Raw genomic sequence first — 16,286 nt, forward strand, 5'->3', positions numbered from 1 at the left:
TTTGAATCAAAGCCTGGGCACTATCCCTGAGCTTTTGTGCTCAATGTTGGCATTCTACCAGTTGAGCCACAGCTTCACTTTTACTGGGGGGTGGGTGTTAATTAGAGATAAGAGTCTCACGGATTTCCTACCCAGGCTGGCTCCAAACTATGGTCTTCAGATCTCAGCCTCCTGAAGTAGCTAGGATTAGAGTTATGAGTCACTGGCACCTGGCCATCTGAGCTTCTTTACTAACAACCTAACTATTCAGCATCTGCTACAACCCAGGAACTATAGGACATAGCATAGAATGAAAGGGAAGTGTTTTGTGAGCTTACATTTTGTGAGAGAAAAATAAATAAATGAGAAAAATGAGGCAAGAATAGGGGGTATAAATTGACTGGAACAGAGAAGTGGCGATTTTTTAAAATTAAAAATGAGAGACTTTTGGAGATATTTAATGGAGTCACTTTAGGCAAAGAGAATAAATATGAAAGCAAGATTTTATATAGTTTTTTTAAAGACTATTTATTTATTTTTATTTTTTGCCAATCCTGAGGCTTGAACTCAGGGCCTGGACATCGTCCCAGCTTCTTTTGCTCAAGGCTAGTACTCTGCCACTTGAGCCTCAGCACCATTACTGACTTTTTCTGTTTATGTGGTACTGAGGAATCAAACCCAGGGCTTCATGCATGCTAGGCAAGCACTCTACCACTTCCCAGCCCAAGATTTTGTATGTTTTTGAAGTTGCAGAGAGCCACAATAACTGAATTAGAGCTGCAGAGCTGGAAGGAGGGCAGCAGTGGCTAAGTCAAGTGTTTCGTACTTTATTCTAAATACCACGAAATGACATGGAGAAGTAGAAAATAAGCAGGTGATGCAATCTGACGGGCTACTATGTGGAAAATAAGTCTGTAGAGAAATAGAAACAAAAATTGTGACTGAGGAGGAAGCTCTTGAACTATTCCTGGCAAGATGTAAAAAGATGTAATGTTGGCCTGGATTGTCATGGGGCTTGAACTCTGGGCCTGGGCGCTGTCCCTCAGCTCTTCAGCTCAAGGCCAGCACTCTACCACTTGAGCCATAGCACCACTTCCAGTTTTCTGGTGGTTTATTGGAGATAGGAGTCTCACAGTCTTTCCTGCCCTGGCTGGCTTTGAACCGCGATCCTCAGATCTCAGCCTCCTGAGTAGCTAGGATTACAGGCGTGAGCCACCAGCGCCCGGCTATGATTTCATTTTTTGAGAATGGAAACATGGGCAGAATCAGGTTTGGAGGAGAAAACTAAGAGTTTGGTGTCACACATCATTTAGGGTGGTAGAGAATGACAAGTGGGGATGCAGAGTAGATAGTAAGAGATGAAGTTACAAATAACCAGGTGAGAATGAGGGCCACATACCTGATGCTGATAGAAATTATCTGAAAAAGAGGGAAAACATAATCATTCAGGAGAGATGATGGCAGGAAGGTGATTGTTGATTAATCAAGAGGTACTAGGAGCCAGGGCCACATGGAAAAGTTAGTGTGTCAGCCCAAGGGGCAGTTCATCTCATGTAATAAAAAGGCAGACCCACAGTAGGTGGCTATGGATGGAAGTAGATTAAACATTTTAGTAGTAGAGTAATGTAGAAGTTCTTCTGGTGCTCTTCCATCATCAAAAAGTTACCTGAAAGGCTTAACATTAGGAAGTCAATTAACATAATACACTGTATGATAGAAGAAAGGACAAAAAACTATGTGATATCTAAAAGCATTTGGCAAAACTCAATACACTTTCCTGATAAGATATTTGAAAAACTAGAAATAGAAATAGACAGGAACTTCTTAACCTGAGAGGGGACACTTAGGAAAAACCCATAGTTACCATTTACTTAGTTAATGGTGAAAGGCTGAAAGCTTTCTTAACCAGGAACAAGGAAAGATGTCCTCTCCACTTTTGACATGGTACTAAAGGTTCTAGCCAGGGCAATTAGAAATGGAATAAAGGTCATTTCTTCCTTTCAGATTTGAAAGGAAGGGAAAAAAGAAACCTCTTATCAGACTACATCTCGTATACACAAAACTATAGAGTTCACTAAAATGGACCTTTAGATTCAGAGAAAGTTGGAATCCCTACCCCTCCCCTCCCCTCCCCTCCCCTCTCCTCCCCTCTCCTCCCCTCCCCTCCCCTCCCCTCCCCTTCCTTCTCCTTATGGGGTGTCTCTCTTAGCCACCCTAGTGTTGGAACTAGATGTGTGAACCACCCTGCTAGGCCTGGAAGCTTGGATTTCTTGTGGCTCCCCAGGTAAACAGATTTGAGGCATGACAGCATTAGTGCTGTTTATCTCTTAGAGGAAAAGCACCGCCGTGATGGAAAATGTCTTACTTGTGCTGTCAAATACAGTAGTCACTTGTGGCTGATGAGCATTTGAAATGTGGCTCAGGAGACAGAGCAGCTGAATTTGAAATTATACCTAATTGTAATTAAGATGTAAACAGAAGTAGCCATGCATTTCAGAGGGAATGAGTTAGTTCTTTGGTAGTTTTAGTCTCAGCCCTAGGCAGACAGCATGGGGTGCTGGGGTCAGGAGGAAGTTCTGTGCTTCCTGTTCCTTCAAACATGTGTACTGAGTGAGGGCTTCGAGTCTGGGGAAGACAACCTGAGGAGACAACCACTGTCATTCTGTGAAATCGCTTTTCTTTGTGCAATTTCCACTCTCCTCCAGGAGCCCTTGTCTTTACTGTATACAGTAGTACTCAGCCATACGGTTTATTTTTGACTGCTTATCTTTGAATTTTGAAAGCAAATGTGCTGATGTTTATATGGCATTAAGAACTATTCTGTAATGCTTTGGCTATTTACTTGTCCATTCTGTGTAGAATTTAGCGTGGAAACCATTTTAAACAGACTGAAATTGTACACAGATAGGCTCTGGTTTCAAGCATGGCTTTTAAGCCCTCGAATAAAGTTATGAAATAGGATCTGGGAAGGTGGCTCAGTGGTAGAGCGCTTGCCTTGCATGCCTGAGGCCCCGGGTTCGATTCCCAGCACCACATAAGCAAAAAGAAAAAGGCCGGAAGTGGCGCTGTGGCTCGTACAACTTTATTTGTGGTTTCCCATATGACCTTTTTTTTTTCTTTTAAGATAAACTGATATTCAGAGGTTACAGAACATGCCTAAGGCCACACAGGTAGTAGTAGCACAAATTGGGTGCATTCTGACTCCAGTGCTATTTATCAGTAGACTACACTCTTTATTTTTGGATGCATCATGACATTGCTGAGCCACCGTCCTACGTGTATTCCTGGTGGATGGAGTCCACACAGCTGAGGTAGTGTTGCGTGATTGTAGTTGTGTCTCTTAGCTTTCAAGTGCCTTTTAGTCCTGGCCATCTGAGGGGTCCCTCAAATACTTTTACCTGCCTACTCACTCACTTTTACCTCTTTCTCTCTTCCCATCCTTTGCCTTCCCAGGAGAGATGGTCTGCTCTTGTAGAAGAAGGCGCACTCCTTGTAGTCAGACATGGATTGCCTTCCTTGCGTTGGGTTTGTTTGGCTTTGTGACCTTGGTCAGGTTAATATTTCATCATCTATAAAATACAAATAATGATATGTGCTTTGCAGGGACTTGGTCACGGGGCTTGAACTCTGGGCCTGGGCGCTGTACCTCTGCTCTTCAGCTCAAGGCGAGCGCTCCACCACTTGAGCCACAGCGCCACTTCCAGTTTTCTGGTGGTTCATTGGGGATAAGAGTCTCATAGACTGGGCTGGGAAGGTGGCTCAGTGGGAGAGCGCTTGCCTTGCATGCATGAGGCCCTGGGTTCGATTCCTCAGCACCACATAAGCAGGGGGAAAAAAAGGCCGGAAGTGGCACTGTGGCTCAAGTGGTAGAGTGCTAGCCTTGAGCTGAAGAGCTGAGGGATAGTGCCCAGGCCCTGAGTTCAAGCCCCACAACCAGACACCCCCCCCCCCCAAAAAAAAAAAAAAAAAGAATCTCATAAACTTTCCTGCCACGGCTGGTGTTGAACTGGGATCCTCAGATCTAAGCCTCCTGAGTAGCTAGGATTACAGGTGTCAGCCACCATCGCCTGTCTTGAGCCTGTCTTTTGATGAGAGCTTTGCAGGGACTTTAGTGTATTTTTTAATTTTTTATTTTGAGACAGGGTCCTGTTATGTGGTCCAGGCTAGCTTAAATTTTACTATCCATTCTGCTTCAGCCTCCCAAGTGGTGGGATTACGGTCATGTACCATTATGCCTGGCTTATCAAATATAGACTTTTTTTTTCTGTTATGGACCTGGGCCTTGAACTCAGGACCTGGGTATTATCCCTAAGCTCTTTTGCTCAAGACCAGCACTCTACCACTTTGAGCCACAGCACCACTTCTGGTTTTGGGTTTTGTTTTGAGTACAGTTAACTGGAGATAAGAGTCTCAAGAGGACTTTTCTGCCCAGACTGGCCTCAAACTGTGATCTTCAGTTCTCAGTCTGCTGAGTAGCTAGGATTACAGTGAGCTACTGGCATCTGGCTACCAATATAGAATTTAATCATCCAGATTTTTATTAATATCCGTGCTGAACTCTGCTGAGAACACTGATCAGATTTTTTTTTTAACTTCTGAATTCAGAATTTGCATGGTATAGAAAGGAGAATGACATAAATGGTTAAGAACAAAAATGTACTAAGTTCAGTAGAGCTGGACATAAAGTGGTAGAAGCAAGTAATTCCTTTTCCAGCTCTGTCTGTGGAGTGGTTTCCAAGTTGTTTTTTTTTTTCCCTCTTTATTTTTATGCTTGTTAGTCAATATGAGGGACCAATAGGAGAGGGGGAAAAGAAAACTTAAAGGAATCAGTAATCTTGAGGCACTGACCCTTTAATTGATTTCAACAAAGCACTTGATTAAATTTCTCATGAAATCACCATTCATAAGATGAAGAAATATAAGTTGTAGATTGATAGATTGGAAGTTGGGTCTGTTGCTGTGTCCTGGACGATTTTCTCCTGTAGTACTTTAATTTTTCTTATAAAATCTGACTTGGCCAGAAGCTTAGAAATAGGTCTTCAGTTTCTAACTGGTGCCTGGATATTTGTAATGTAGTTCTACCTTCCCTCCCCCCTGATCTTGTTTTAGCAGTATCCGGTTGGGCCTGAGAGTCCTGTGCTTGCTGGGTAACTGTTTGACTACTTGAGCCACACCACCCCTTCCCTACTCCTTTGGGATTGGGCTATTTTTCACACAGGGTCTCAGGCCAGCCTCAGACCACAATCTTCCTATGTTTCCTGCTTAACCTAAAATTACACACCTATGCCACCCACCACTTCTAGCTTGTTTGTTGAGATAGGGCCTTACTAACTTTTTGCTCAGCTGTCCGCAAAAGATGGTCCTCCTTACTGTACCTCTGGATTAGAAGATTATAGGCATGAATCACTGCAGCTACCTATCTACCTTCTCCAGCCCTTTAAAAAAAAATTAACTCAACATTACAAAGAAGTATATAGTGGCCAGGCACTGTTGACTCATGCCTAGAATCCTTGCTACTTAGGAGGCTGAGATGTAAGGATCTTGTTGTTGTTGTTGTTGTTGTTTGTTGGTGGTGGGGCCTGAACTCGGGGCCTGGGCGTTGTCCCTCAGCTCTTTGGCTGTAGACTAGCGCTCTACCACTTGAGCCACAGCCCCACTTCCGGCTTTTTCTGCTTATGTGGTGCTGAGGAATCAAACCGAGGGCCTCATGCATGCAAGGCAAGCACTATGCCACTGAGCCACCTTCCCAGCCCCAAGGATCTTGTTTTGAAGCCAACCTAGGTAGACAAATTCAAGATGCTTATCTCCAATTAACCAACAAACAGTTGGAAGTGGAGGCCTGGCTCAAATAGTAGAGAACTAGCCATGAGTGACAAAGCCTAGTGAGAATGTGAGACCCTGAGTTCAGATTATTAGTACTGGCATGCACTCACAAAAGTGCACAGTGGAAAACCATGCTTTCTTCCTTTTCCAGGTCTTCCATATCATACTCCCAGAGGCAAATACACATTATTAGTGTGGCTCCCAGTAAATGCAAATTGAGCCAGATTGCAGTGTAGCAACAGAAGGCATTTCCCTTGGAGGAGGTGAATTCCCCTAGCAGTCAAAAGGAGACCATACTATTGCTTACCAGTGGTATTTATGGAAGGCTGGATGCAAAGGGTTGGCAAACTGCAGCCAGTCCTGGGCCAAATCCAGTCAGATACAAGTTATTATAAGTAAACTTTGATTGGAACACAGGTGTACTCAGGTGTCTGTGGCTGGTTTTCTACTGCAATGCAGAGTAGTTGTGGTAGAGACCACACAGCCTACTCAGCGTCACATGTTTATCATGTGACACACTGGGTAAAGAATTAACACCTGCTGGGCACTGGTGGCTCATGCCTATAATCCTAGCTACCCTGGAGGCTGAGATCTGAGCATCACAGTTCAAAGCCAGCCTGTGTAGGAAAGTCTGTGAGACTCTTATCTCCAGTAAACCACTCAGAAAAGCTGGAAGTGGCATTGTGGCTCAAGTTGTAGAGCCCTAGCCTTGAGCAAAAGAAGGTCAGGGACAGTGCCCAGGCACTGAGTTCAAGCCCCAGACCAGCAAAAAAAGAAAAAAGAAAAAGTCATGAACTGTCATCTTTCTGAATTCTCTGTTGTGGGGGTTTCAGGTGTTAAGAGGAAGGAAGATATGGTTAAAAATAAAATTGTCCAGCTAGGTAAGAGTGCTTGCCTAGCATGCATGAAGCCTTGGGTTCCATTCCTTAGTACCACATAAACCGAAAAAGCCAGAAGTGGCGCTGTGGCTCAAGTGGTAGAGTGCTAGCCTTGAGCAAAAGAAGCTCAGAACAGTGCCCAGGCCCTGAGTTCAAGCCCCAGGACTGACAAAAAATAAAATTGTCAGTTTTTTTTTATAGCAAAGAATAAAGACTGAAAAACACTTGATTGATGGTCAAGACCACTTAAGATGGTATGCTTTTATAAACAAGTATCTTTCGGTGTGAAACAAAGTATTTATAGATCAATCTAGGCCAAAGCATTTATACATCCCGGAAGTAGGGAAGAGGTCTTAATGTAGTGGAAGAGGCTGGTTGTGTAACTGTTTGGAGAAGCAGTTTCCATGTTTATAAGCGGAACATACTGCGGAGTTTTGTAAATATTAGACTTTGGTAGATACTGAGCTAGAACGGTCAGTACTATGTTTCATGGAATGCCTTATTGGCCATGTATCATACCAGACCAAATTCTGACTGGGAAAGAGTAACTCCTAGCCAGGCACCGGTGGCTCACACCTGTCATCCTAGCTCCTCAGGAGGTTGAGATCTAAGAATTGGGGTTCAAAGCCAGCCTGAGCAGGAAAGTTTGTAAGACTCTTATCTCCAACCAAAAAGCCAGAAGTGGAATTGTGGCTCAGGTGGTAGAGTGCCAGCCCTGAGCAAAATAAAGCTCAGGGACAGCGCCCAGGCAAATGAGTTCAAGCTCCCAATGTTCCAGTGTTGATACACAACACACACACACACACACACACACACACACACACACAATGAATTCAAGCTCCCAATGTTCCAGTGTTGATACACACACACACACAACACACACACTACTAAATCCCCCTAAATCTCATGATTTCTGCTCGTTGGTATAGCACATAAAAACCTTTCATGGAGTAAATGAGGGCGTTAAATCTCATTGTTTTGCAGAAAGGCAGTCTTGGTACACATTTGTCTTCAGTATGGGAAAAGTTGACACTTCAAAGACCACGGACTTTCTTCCCCACCGAATGGGGTTTTAGGCATTGCCAACTAACAATGTTTTCTTTTCAGTGTTGACTCGGAGACAAAAAGAAGCCAGGAAGAAGAGTAGCAGCGGGACAGCTGTGCGGACTTCTCTAGATCTTGACAAGTAAGTGTCGTGTTGCGGTCGCAGGCTTCTTCCTCAGCATAGCATGGGTTGCATTGAGCAGAGACCATTTTCTCTCACCCTGTCTTTCTCTGGCCAGATGATCACTTCATTGTCGGGATGCCTGAGCTTCCTGTGCTTATTTCTAGCTTATGTCAGTGTATCTCTTTCCTGACGTTCATTCTGCGTCCATATTGCTCTTAGGTTTCTGTTTCCTTTAAACGTGTGCTCCACGGGAGTGAACAGATGCTCTCTGCTGTCATAGCACAGAAGTTGAATTGTGGGCTGAGAGTGTGGCTAGAATAGTAGAGCACACAGCCCTGGGTTCAAACCCCCGGACTCCAACACATCCCATTCCTCAAATAAGAAGTTGCGTGGCAAAAGGCTTCGAGTTGCTTAGGGACTTCTTGCATTACTGGTTGCATCTGAGCTAGGAAAGGCTTTTTCCTTGAACTCAGAACCTTGCGCTCTCTGCTTTTTCACTGATAGCTGGTGCTCTGCCCTTTGAGCCACACCTCCACTTCTTGCAGGTTAATTGGGTGTGATAAGAGGCTTGTAGATTGTCTGCTTTGGACTGTGATTCTCTTATCTCAGCTTCCTGAGTAGCTAAGATTATAGGTGTGAGTCACTGGTGTCTGGCCAAAAGCCTGTTCTCAAAGGGGTGAGGTGCTGGTATTGCAGAGGTTACTTACATACAATGTATTAAGAGTAGTGAGTCTCTATGCAGCAACTGTTCAGGCTCTTCTTTTTTTCTTTGGTTTTAATTGGTATATGAAAATACAAAAATTATGTGATATTTTGATACATGTATGTATTATATAATGTTTAAATCAGGTTTAATGCATCTGTTCAAGTGTTCATCATTGTTTATAGTAAACACATTTAAATCTATTTCTTCTAGCTTTTTGAAATATTAGTACATTATCTACTGGAGTCATAATACTGTATAATAGGACCTACTGTATAATAAGACACCAGAACTTCCAACTCCTATTTATAACTTTATACACACTGATCAACCTGTCCTCAACCTCCTCCTCCTCTGGCATCTACTACCCTAATCTCAACTTTTTTTTGGGGGGGGGGTATGGCCATGGGGAGGTGCTCCTCTGGAGATTACCCTTATTTTTTATTTTTTGGCCAGTCCTGGGACTTGAACTCAGGGCCTGGACACTGTCCCCGCGCTTCTTTTGCTCAAGGCCAGCACTCAACCACTTGAGCCACAGTGCCACTTCTGATTTTTTGGTGCTTAATTGGAGATAAGAGTCTCATGGACTTTCCTACCCCAGCTGGCTTTGAACCATGATCCTCAGATCTCGGTCTCCTGAGGAGCTAAGTTTCTTTTTTTTTTTGGGGGGGGGGGGTCTGGTCGTGGGGCCTGAACTCTGGGCCTGGGCGCTGCCCCTCAGCTCTTCAGCTCAAGGCTAGCGCTCTACCACTTGAGCCATAGCACCACTTCCGGCTTTTTTCTTTTTGCTTATGTGGTGCTGAGGAATCGAACCCAGGGCCTCAGGCATGCAAGGCAAGCGCTCAACCACTGAGCCACCTTCCCAGCCCGTGAGGAGCTAAGTTTCTTAAGTTTCTTAAATTTCTTAAGTTTTTAAGCAGTGGCTGAACTGGGGCTTGACTCAGGGTATCACACTCTAGCTTTACTTTTTCTGCTCACAGTGCTCTATTATTTTTGCCATGTCTATAGTTCCAGCATTTTGTTGGTTGTCTGGTGATAAGAATCTCAGATTTGTCTGCCCGGGCTGACTCAGCCTCCTGGGTAGCCAGGAATAAAGGTGAAAGCCAGCTTAGGTTTCAGGATTGTTTTGTTTTGTTTTTTGTTTTTTTTTGTTGGTGGTGGGGCTTGAACTCTGGGCCTGGGTGCTGTCCCTCTGCTCTTCAGCTCCAGGCGAGCGCTCTACCACTTGAGCCACAGCACCACTTCCAATTGTTTTGTTTTATGTTTAACATTTCTGTGTCCCTGACAAGACTGTCATACGCTTGCATTCATGTTGAAATCCCTAGCATTCATAAAGTATGTTTGAGGTAGCATTAACAATATTAGCTAATGGCCTCTCATAGTCATTGTTCTAGGAATATTAGTTACTTTATAACTCACAGTGACTAAAGATAATGTTTGTTTTTGTTTCTGATGGTACTACAGTTTGAAATCAGAACCTTGTGCTCACTTGGCAGGCACCATACCCCTTGACCAGTCTCCCAACTCCCTCCCACACCCTTTTTTTTTTTGGCCAGTCTTGGGGATTGAACTCTAAGCCTGGGCACTATCCCTGTGCTTCGTTGGCTTAAGGCTAGCACTCTGCCACTTGAGCCACAGAGCCACTTCCAGCTTTTTCTAAGTAGTTTATTGGAGATAAGAGTCTCACAGGGGCTGGGAAGGTGGCTCAGTGGTAGAGCGCTTGCCTTGCATGCATGAGGCCCTGGGTTCGATTCCTCAGTACCACATAAGCAAAAAGAAAAAAGCCGGAAGTGGTGCTGTGGCTCAAGTGGTAGAGCGCTAACCTTGAGCTGAAGAGCTGAGGGACAGCGCCCAGGCCCAGAGTTCAGACCCCACAACCGGACACCCCCCCCCCCAAAAAAAAAAAAAAAAAAAAAAGAGTCTCACAGACTTTCCTGTCCAGGCTGGCTTTGAACTATGATTCTTAGATCTCAGACTCCTGAGAAGCTAGGATGATAAGAGTGAACTACCGGGCCCATCCTTTTTTTTTTTTTTTTTGAGAAATTATATGTAACGAAGGTGATGAAGCCTGCCTAACCCAAGTCTACAGGTCCTATTCCTTTCACGACTGTCTCACGTATGTGGAATTAGCAAATGCTTTTTGCATTAATTGGTAAACTTTGAAAGGTATACTAGTCTAGCTCTCTCACAAGGCAGCAGCATTTTGTTTGAGAGGCTTTTTCTCTTATTTTAATGACTTCCAGAGAAATCCTTCCTTAGAGATAATCTCTTGTTGTTAGTTACTGAGTAGTAATGGCTAGAAAGAGAAGTCTAAGACAGCCTTGTTCTTAGCTTCTTAAAGCTAAGATGATCTTAAGAATCAGGCATAAGAGGCATCTGATAATTATTAGCTATAAGACCTTGGGGAGGATAGTTGTTTCCTAATAGGACTAAAGAATTAATTGAGAAATTTTATTTAAAGGGCCTTCCACGAGGAAGTAATTAATGTTCACTTGTTTTCCCTTTTCCCCAACATTTCCATTTTCATTGATACCCAGTAAACTTCAAGGACTCTTTCCCCAAACTACGTATAATTAAAAGATAAAAATTACTATGTGTATGAAATTACGCAGAAGCCTTTAGCAGAACCATGTGCTTTAGTAACTTCTTAGGTGATGTTGCACGTTGTAGAATTAAGGGAGTTAGCATCCAGACAGACTAGATTTACTAATCAGACAAGTTCATCCGCCATGGTAAAAATGTCATCTTGATTTAATGCTCTTGGTGCTCCCTTTTCTGTGGAAATTTTAACTTCTCCTTGAAAAACCTATCACACTTAATTTCAGAAGAGTTTGACGGAATATTTTATGTGTGAGGCGCAATCAGCATTGTTTGAGATAGTTAGAAGAGCTGATTTCATTACCATCCCACTGCTGCAGCAGCAGGGTACGGAGAAACAGCCAGGGAAAACTGCTAATCACTCAGTCCTTTTGATTGGCATCAGGTTAGTTTTATTGGCGATCCCGCTGAGCAAATCTGCACTGGTTGGCATATCTCTCCTGTAGAAGAACTTTGAGACACATGCAGGAGCCCAGAGGCAGAAGCAAATCTTAAAACAGCCTCTTCTCCCTCTCTTCTGGTTGGCCAGGAATGAGAAGTGTTATGTCTGCAAATCCCTGGTCCCATTCAGAGAGTATCAAAGTCACGTAGACTCCTGTCTCCAGCTTGCAATGGGCGACCCAAAAGATCGGCCTGAAAAGAGTGCGAGAGCGCATTCACCTGTGGAAGGGAAGCCACAGCTGCAGCTGAGGAACCCAAAGGTATGCTGAGCACGGGGCGTGTGGGGCGGGGCCACCTGACTGACCACAGCTCTGTTCTGGCGTGTTTCTCCCCTCTCCCCTCTCCCCTCCCTTCCTGTTTGACTTCATATGGGACAGACTTGTATTAGTCTTTTCAATTTGTACTTTTTAAAAATTACATTTTCTCTTAAAAGTAATACATGCTTATTGCAGAACATAATAGAAAGTCCAAAAACAGTATGAAGAATCAGAGGAAATGGTCACCTGTAATTTAGCTGCCAGTCAGTGACAACTTTTTTTTTTTTTTTTTTAATTGTATTTTATTTTATTTGACAACATACTGTACAGAGGGGCTACAATTACATGGGCAGGATAATGCATACATTTCTTACCAAGCATTGCAGCCTCCTCCTTTGTTTACACTTCACTTCCCTTCCCTGCTCAGTGACAACTTTTAATAGCCTGTTCTCCAGTTTTTTCTATGCAGTTTTAGTGTGATTATCTCTCTCTGATTCTCCATGTATACACACACACACACATACACTGTTGCTATACTATAGAAGTATAATTTTCTGTCTTGGATGTAAATGCTTATTACTGTGTAGTATAAAGTTCTTAGTTTATTCTTAGACCTTAAAAATGTTAATTTTAGACTTTTAACATGTTGATTTTAGACTTTAAAAGATGTTATTTTTGCTGGGTGCTGGTAGCCTCACACCTGTAATCCTAGCTACTCAGGAGGCTGAGGATTGTGGTTTGAAGCCAGCATGGGCAGGAAAGTCCATGGGACTTATCTCCAACTAACTTCCTGAAAACCAGAAGTGGTGTTGTGGCTCAAAGTGGTAGCACTCTAGCCTTGAGCAAAAGAGCTCAGAGACAGTGCCCAGACCTGGAGTTAAAGCCCCAGCACCAACAAATGTTAACATTTGTATCCTGTAGATGGTTGCTTAACCATTGTCATATTATTGGGCATTTATGCTTCTCTAATCCTTCTGGATCGTCAGACTGTTTAAAACATTAATATGTCTGTACCAGCAATTATTTCCTTAGAATTGACTGAATATAGCGCAGCTATTAGGCTGATAGATACGAACATTTTAAGGTCTCGAAACATCATCAAATGGTTTTTTTAAAAAAGACTCTTGACTCCCTTGTGTGGCCAGCCCTAGGGATTACAGGTTCTGGACCTTGATCACTTCGAGGATGGAGGGGCTCTAGGCCTTATGATTAGAGATAGAGAAGGGCAAGACTTAGTTTAGGGAGCAGTGATAAAGCAGCAGCTCTGTATTCTAGGGCTGCTGACTTAGCAGTCAGTGCATACACTAAGACAGGAAGGCCATTTCGGTTAATGGTTTGGAAATGATGATTTGGAGTTAGGTTTATAGGTGAGTGCCTACTTAAACCAAGGAGACAGTTTATTCATAGAAACCACCCTGAAACAGTTCTTTTGTATCTTAAATCTCCCCAGACCCATAGATCAGAAGCCTTGAGAGGCTTTTGGTGGACTGGCTTAGCTTGATAGTAAAATCCATCTTTGGAGTCTATTCTTGGCATAGAGCTGTATTCTCCTCACGACAGTTTGCTTTTTTCCCTTGTCTGCCCTCATTTATTAGAAAGCAAAAGACTTCCCTAGATCTCTGCCACCACACCTCTTTTCTTGTGGAATAAAAAAGGTGTGATCTGGCTACGGCAGTTGTGTTTTAGAGCCTTCCATGAGGTAACCTTTTCATCTATTTATCTCTGTCACAGGAAAAAGGCCAAAATGAAGGCCGACTCCTCACTCTTTTGGAACAGTCTGAGCACAAGACTGCAGGTGAGGACTCCAGGACCAATGTTCGGGCTTCTGCTAGCTCCCCACTGTTTGTTGGGGCTGTGTGAATGTACTTTTGTACAAATCAGCCAGCTTTGGGGACTCAATCTAGGTCACCTCTCCCTGCGGAAGATGGGGAAATACCTTGTCTTATTCATCATGTTTTTCATTTCAGGCTTTATAAAGTAAGTCTAGGATCAGGGCTGCCTATTGAAGTGGGGAAAATATCTCTAAATCACTGGGAAATAACACAGACCCTAGGTGAACCCTTGCCGGGATGGGGTGCCTCAGGCCTTCAGGCCATGTAAGGCCCATGAAATCATTTGGCACGTGAAGGAACAAATACGCTACTCATGGCTACCTGGCCGTGTTGATAATTGTCTATGGCCCGTGAGTGATCTTGTAAGGTGCCCTACCCCCACCCCCAGAAGAAGCAGGCATGGAAAACCAGGCGTGTAGAGATTACTGCCACCTCCTGACCTTTAGTGCCTCCCCTGTACTCCTGAGGGATTGTAGGTGAGTCTAGTGTTTAGAGAACATGAAAGCAGGTTGGTGAAGACCATACACCAGCGTTATGCATCGCAAGGGTGTGTTCAGTAAAGCCCTCAACATATTCCTTTGCATAGGTAAGCTCTTGATAGATGCCAGCTGCTATTACTATTGTTGCTTTGTTAAAATTTACTACCTGCAAATGGAAGAGGAGCACTCTCTGGAGCCTGGTGAGATTTTTCTTACCATCTCATTCTCCTAGATCATCTCCACCAAGTAGATCTGTGGTGCCTTCTGATGACTGCTAACAGACAGCCTCTCTAAGCCCACGTCCTGCCCACTCTAGATCACTGTGCCGTGAATCCCTGTGGGTGGCAGATTTCCTCTGGCAACTCCTTGATGCTCAAATCCAGATTTATTCAGAAGTGGCTCGTTCAGAAGCCTTCATCTTGGCTTTTCTGTAGCCAAGCCTGTTGGATGCTAACGCTCACATCCCTTTGCTCTGAGGGTCAGGGCTCTTAGCTACTTGCACGGGCCTGATGAAAAGCAATGTCGATCAGCGAGAAGTGGTATGATTACCAGCATTATTACTATTCTCTCCTGACACAGATGCAGAGATGAATACCAAGTCTTCAGAAACAGGAACCTTGCGGTGAGTAGGGACATGCACTGAAATACAGCTGTCAGCATTTCTGAAAAGTAAGGCTTGATCCGGGCTCTGTTAGAATGTAGTAAACATAGAAACACAGCGACACTGGGGTTGGGAAGGTGGCTCAGTGGTAGAGCACTTGCCTTGCATGCCTGAGGCCCTGGGTTCAATTCCTCAGCAGCACATAAGCAAAAAGAAAAAAGCTGGAAGTGGCACTGTGGCTCAAGTGGTAGAGCGCTCGCCTTGAGCCGAAGAGCTGAGGGACAGTGCCCAGGCCCAGAGTTCAGGCCCCATGACCGGACCCCCCCCCCAAAAAAAAAAAAAAAAGAAAAAGAAAAACACAACGGCACTAATGTGGCCTCTCTCCCCTTTAAGTCCAGTGTATCTGGGTTGAGAACAGGATGGGTGACTCCATTCACTCTCCGTGTTAAAACATGCAGAGCAGAAGCTAAGTCTTACTCCTCTGAACTTCTCCATCCCCATTCAACCCTGATCTTCTGACCTGGATTTCAAGCCACTTGAGTCCTTGTTGTCAGTCCATACTGTGCAGCTTTAAGTTATGTGATCATGCCCAGTGCTCACCTCAGCAAAGGCAAAATGGTAGTACATATTGGTGGGAGTATTCTCGAGCTTATGTGGAGTGCTAATGTATTCTGAGCACGCGGTGCCGAGTAGGTGGGTGGTGAACTGAATTCTTCCCTTTCTTTTAGGTCGTCCTCCGTCAGAGTGGCAGAGGCAGGCTGCAGTGGAGAGCTGCAGCATTCCCTCACCCAGCTCGGCTTCTCTGAGTCTCCCATCAAGTCCTTTGTTGCCATCTCAGAAACCACAGATTGCTTAGTGGACTTCAAAAATCAAGTTACTGTCCAGCCAAGTAGTCGGACACGAGCCAAAGCAGGCAGAGGAAAAAGGAGAAAAACCTGAATTTCTAGGGGTGGGCCGTGTTCGTTAAGCCATAGCAGCTTCCAGTTCATTGTTGAGCAAGTTTTGACCCTTCTGTTTTTACCAGCAGCACCCACTCGGCATCCTGGTTTTTATGTTTTATATTATCTATACAGACAACTGTGTATAGTCTTCTGTTTTATAACAATCTGTTTGAATTTACGTATAAAGAACAGTATATTTATTTATGTTTGTATGAGATCTTATTTCCATAGACAGAGGTTGTCCGTTTTCCTTCCTCTGTGTTGTGGTGTTTGGGGTGGGAATATTTCACTGGCAGAGGCTCATCAGTCACATGTTTCTGCTCAGTTTGCACAACCCTTGTATTCACTTCATCTGTAGTCCACACTCCTGAACACCGTGTGGTCACTCTCTTGAGTATGGTTGTGACATCATATGTAAGTGCATCAGGGGCATTGAAGTCCAGTACTTGTTCTGCCGTCCCTTCCATTCAGTGGCCTGCAGTTTCATCTTGCTGTCCTCGCCCAGTTAAGAATTCTCAGCCAGATCCTAAGGCCTTTGAGACTTGTGTCCTGCCATTCTTCCCACGAATTTGTAAGTGAGCAGGCT

At 44.1% G+C, this 16,286-nt stretch overlaps 1 protein-coding gene across 3 annotated transcripts in view; it reads left to right on the top strand.

Annotated features, from left to right (window-relative positions):
• Uimc1 (ubiquitin interaction motif containing 1) overlaps positions 1 to 15,900 on the top strand; it is an 88,213-nt gene extending 72,313 nt beyond the window's left edge. For 2 of the 3 annotated variants that reach the window (XM_070036504.1, XM_070036505.1), the window contains exons 11-15: positions 7,788 to 7,866; positions 11,679 to 11,850; positions 13,579 to 13,642; positions 14,738 to 14,780; positions 15,488 to 15,900. In XM_070036504.1, coding sequence (XP_069892605.1) covers positions 7,788 to 7,866; positions 11,679 to 11,850; positions 13,579 to 13,642; positions 14,738 to 14,780; positions 15,488 to 15,698 — 569 coding nt within the window. In that variant the 3' untranslated portion in view covers positions 15,699 to 15,900. The other variant, XM_070036506.1, reaches the window with a different exon arrangement.
• The last annotated feature ends 386 nt before the right edge of the window (positions 15,901 to 16,286 follow it).

Source organism: Dipodomys merriami, unplaced genomic scaffold (assembly GCF_024711535.1).
Source record: "Dipodomys merriami isolate MVZ:Mamm:240054 unplaced genomic scaffold, mDipMer1.0.p SCAF_271, whole genome shotgun sequence".
NCBI lineage: Eukaryota > Metazoa > Chordata > Mammalia > Rodentia > Heteromyidae > Dipodomys > Dipodomys merriami.